This window comes from Austrofundulus limnaeus, unplaced genomic scaffold (assembly GCF_001266775.1).
Source record: "Austrofundulus limnaeus strain Quisiro unplaced genomic scaffold, Austrofundulus_limnaeus-1.0 Scaffold310, whole genome shotgun sequence".
NCBI lineage: Eukaryota > Metazoa > Chordata > Actinopteri > Cyprinodontiformes > Rivulidae > Austrofundulus > Austrofundulus limnaeus.
The window spans coordinates 291413-294659 of NW_013952712.1; the positions used below are offsets into that span (position 1 = coordinate 291413).

The 3247-nt window shown below is 38.1% G+C and overlaps 1 protein-coding gene across 1 annotated transcript in view; it reads left to right on the forward strand.

Annotated features, from left to right (window-relative positions):
• Positions 1–3247, forward strand: part of katnal1 (katanin p60 subunit A-like 1) — a gene marked incomplete in the record, with an annotated part of 16907 nt that overhangs the window by 1014 nt on the left and 12646 nt on the right. Inside the window, 1 exon segment of the mRNA XM_014021902.1 lies at positions 3068–3228. Coding sequence (XP_013877356.1) covers positions 3068–3228 — 161 coding nt within the window.

A 3247-nucleotide genomic window follows, 5' to 3' on the forward strand; every position in this document is an offset into this window, starting at 1 on the left:
ATTTTTTGGGGGGGTCACTTCAGGCTCTAGAGGAGACGTAGGAAAGCTAAAGTGTGAGACCTCCTCAGATTGATAAAATTGTCTTTTCTCATTTTATGTAAATGTCTTTCCTTAGCCTCTCTCAAAGCCTCTGTCTTCTCTGTCCAAAGCCTGCACATGTTGGTCGTTTATGGTTGAGATGTATGACAGTTGATCTGGTCCTGACTGGTGAGCCCTGCTCCACCCCTCGCTGAGCTGCAGACACACTGCTCAGCGTGGGTTTGGACCTTCTGGTCTTAGGATGGAGCAGTTCCTGTCTGAGGGTCCAGTTAGGGCTGACATGCTCCTGGTGCTGAGTCATTCTGGTTGTTTGTTGAACCTTTGGGGTATTCAGCATCAGTGAGGTTATATCTGAGAACATTTCAGAGAAACGGTGAATTAAACAGATCCTTCAGTTTTAGTCGAAACATTTAAACCACATGACAGGTTCAGGTTCTTGTTACAACTTTGATCAGCAGTCCTTACAAACCATCCTTTCTTAACTTTATGAAACATTTACAGAACTTCATAATCAGGTCAGAAACAAGATGATCAAAGATATCCTGCTCTGAACTGAGAGTCATGACAGAGTTAGTTCCAGGAAGACGTGTCTCAGTGAAGCTGTGAGTCTACGTCAGGCTGATCACAGAGCTGAAAGGAAACCTGAGCTTGTTTGAACCATGACTGCTGATCTGTAAATAACCCAAAGTTTCGTTGCATCCTCTCCTTCAGCTTCTCACCAGCTAAAAGGAAAGAAACAAGTTGTTTCACGTACAGTAGGGCTGCATCGATACAGGAAACTCACAGTTCGATTCGATACTTTAGTCTCACAGTTCGATATTTTTTTTGATACAAAAAGAGAAATGTCCATGCCCCTTTTAACTTGTAATTTATTTAAATTAATTATGAACATTTGTTTAACCTCAAAAGTACAGTTTTTAAATTAAATATTGCTGAAACAGCAAGTTTCTCAGTGGCTCTGAGCTCAAAAATGCAGCCTACGTGGAGTAGTCGAACACAGATCCACTGATCCTTCAACACAGAGCATCTTCAGAAGACAAATTGATAAAGTAAATTTTTAAAATCTGTATTGTTCGATACGGTTCGATACGGGTACATGTATTGTTGCACCCCTAAGATATTTATATATATATGATATACACACATTTTTTTAAATAAAAAGTTCAGTCATGAGAAAACACTGCGTTTCTTGTTTAAAAGTTAATTTATTAGTGGAAATGTATGGRTATTTTTTCCTCAACAGAATTTTTCATGGTTCTTTCATTCATTGTGCTTCATAAAACTTGTGATGACCGTTCATGCTTTTATTTTATATGGACTWTTGTAACAATTTTATTCACATGTTTAAACAAGAAGGAGCTTGACCATCTTCAGGTTGTACAGAACGTGGCTGCAAGATTAACGAGCACACATTGCACTGGATCTGGCTTCCCTTCACTGGCATCCAGTTTATTTTAAAATTATAGTTTTAACTTTTAGAGTTTTAGAGTTCAGCACCACATGATCATCAGGTCAGAGGATTTTGATGGTGTTCTTCACCCATTTGAAATCTCGTGTGGATTGGTCATTTCAAGCAGCTGCAAGCCGACTTTGGAAAGGACTACCCCTATCTCTACGCAGCCTATTCAATCGATACATTCGGAAAACAGCTAAAAACATTGTTCATTCACAAATTAGACGTTTTGATATTTTTGCTGTGTTCATGTTTTTGTGTGTGTTTGTATATATGGTTACACTCAACAGGACAAAGAAAAAATTAAATTACCCCCAATAATTTGTTTGCTATTTTACAATTTTATTAATTTAACTTCCTGCCATACAATGTAGCTTTTGTCTGACGTCTGATGTGCAGTTTTGCAGACATATTAGTTTCTGAGTTATTGAAATCAGATGTTCTGTAAAGATATACTAAGTCATTCTGAGATCATTGATAATTAATAGTTGGGCCTTGTCTTTTGTTGAAAACATTTTAGAAGTCTAAGTAAATTAGTCAGTTTTTACTAGAGAAAGATTCAGCGTCGTAATTAAAATCCAACAAACTGTTAATTTACTAATGAGTTCAAATGATTTTATTGAATTAAAAAGACGTCTTTTATAATATTTTTTGGTAGTGGCTACAACTTAAGCACTTGATGTTTGAATGTTAAGATATTTTGCAGTTGTAAAAATGTTGAGGTCTGATTAATATATGGCACTTTGCTGAAACTCACTGTGAAACATCTGCAAAGATTAGTGTGGACCGTTTAAAAACACCACACAGCAAATGTTAGAGCTTCATCTTGACATGGATCAATCTGGGATGATGGTTTTTGAATGGTCATATGCAGAACAATAAATATAATGTATCTATTAGGAAAGGCTAAGGTGGAGGCCAGTGTTTAAGAAAAATGCTCTAAAAACCGTTTGTGTTTATGCTGCMAGAGAGAATCCAGTTTATTTGGAAATAATGTTTCGTGGACAGAAGAGAAAAATAGAGCTCATTTAAAATGCTGTTTGTTTAGAGGTGATAAAATGAGGCAATTAAAAAGAAAGAACACCTTGTCAACAGCAAAACATGATGCTGCAGGGCTGTTTTGCTGCATCTGATACATGAGATATTAAATGAAATAAAGGCACTTCACAATGCTGTGTTTTGGAGAACATTTTGAGTCAATGACCCATAGCTCACACCCAACAGCACAGAACTGATAGAAAATAAAAGGAGTTCAGACCTAATTTCCACTGGAAGGTCACCACAAAATATTCAGAGGTTGTTATTTTTGTGGAAGTTGCTGCACCATGGAATCATTTGGATTGATTTCTGGAGAAAGTATCAGTTCTTCAGTTCACAAAGCACCATTTTTTTTTACCGTAATTAATTTGTTTGTGTCCACATTGTATTGACTGCATCTGGTGAATGAAATCTCCCTGTTTAGAACATTAGAGTGTAACTTAAAACCCTGTGGGGTTTCTTATTGCACATTAAYTGCAGCGGGTTCAGCCGCATGCTGTGTGATTCACTGTGTCTCTCCATCCTGTGCTGGAGCAGCTCAGGCAGGAACTGACTGAGGAATATGAGCAGGTGAAAGGCATCATGGGAACCCTCGAGAGCTTTAAGTCCGAGAAGCCCGTTGACATCCTGGTCCCTCAGCTGGAGCAGCCACCTGACGATCCAGCCGTCTGGCCCCCACCTAACCCAGTAGAACATAGGTGGGTGTAGCTCTTATAC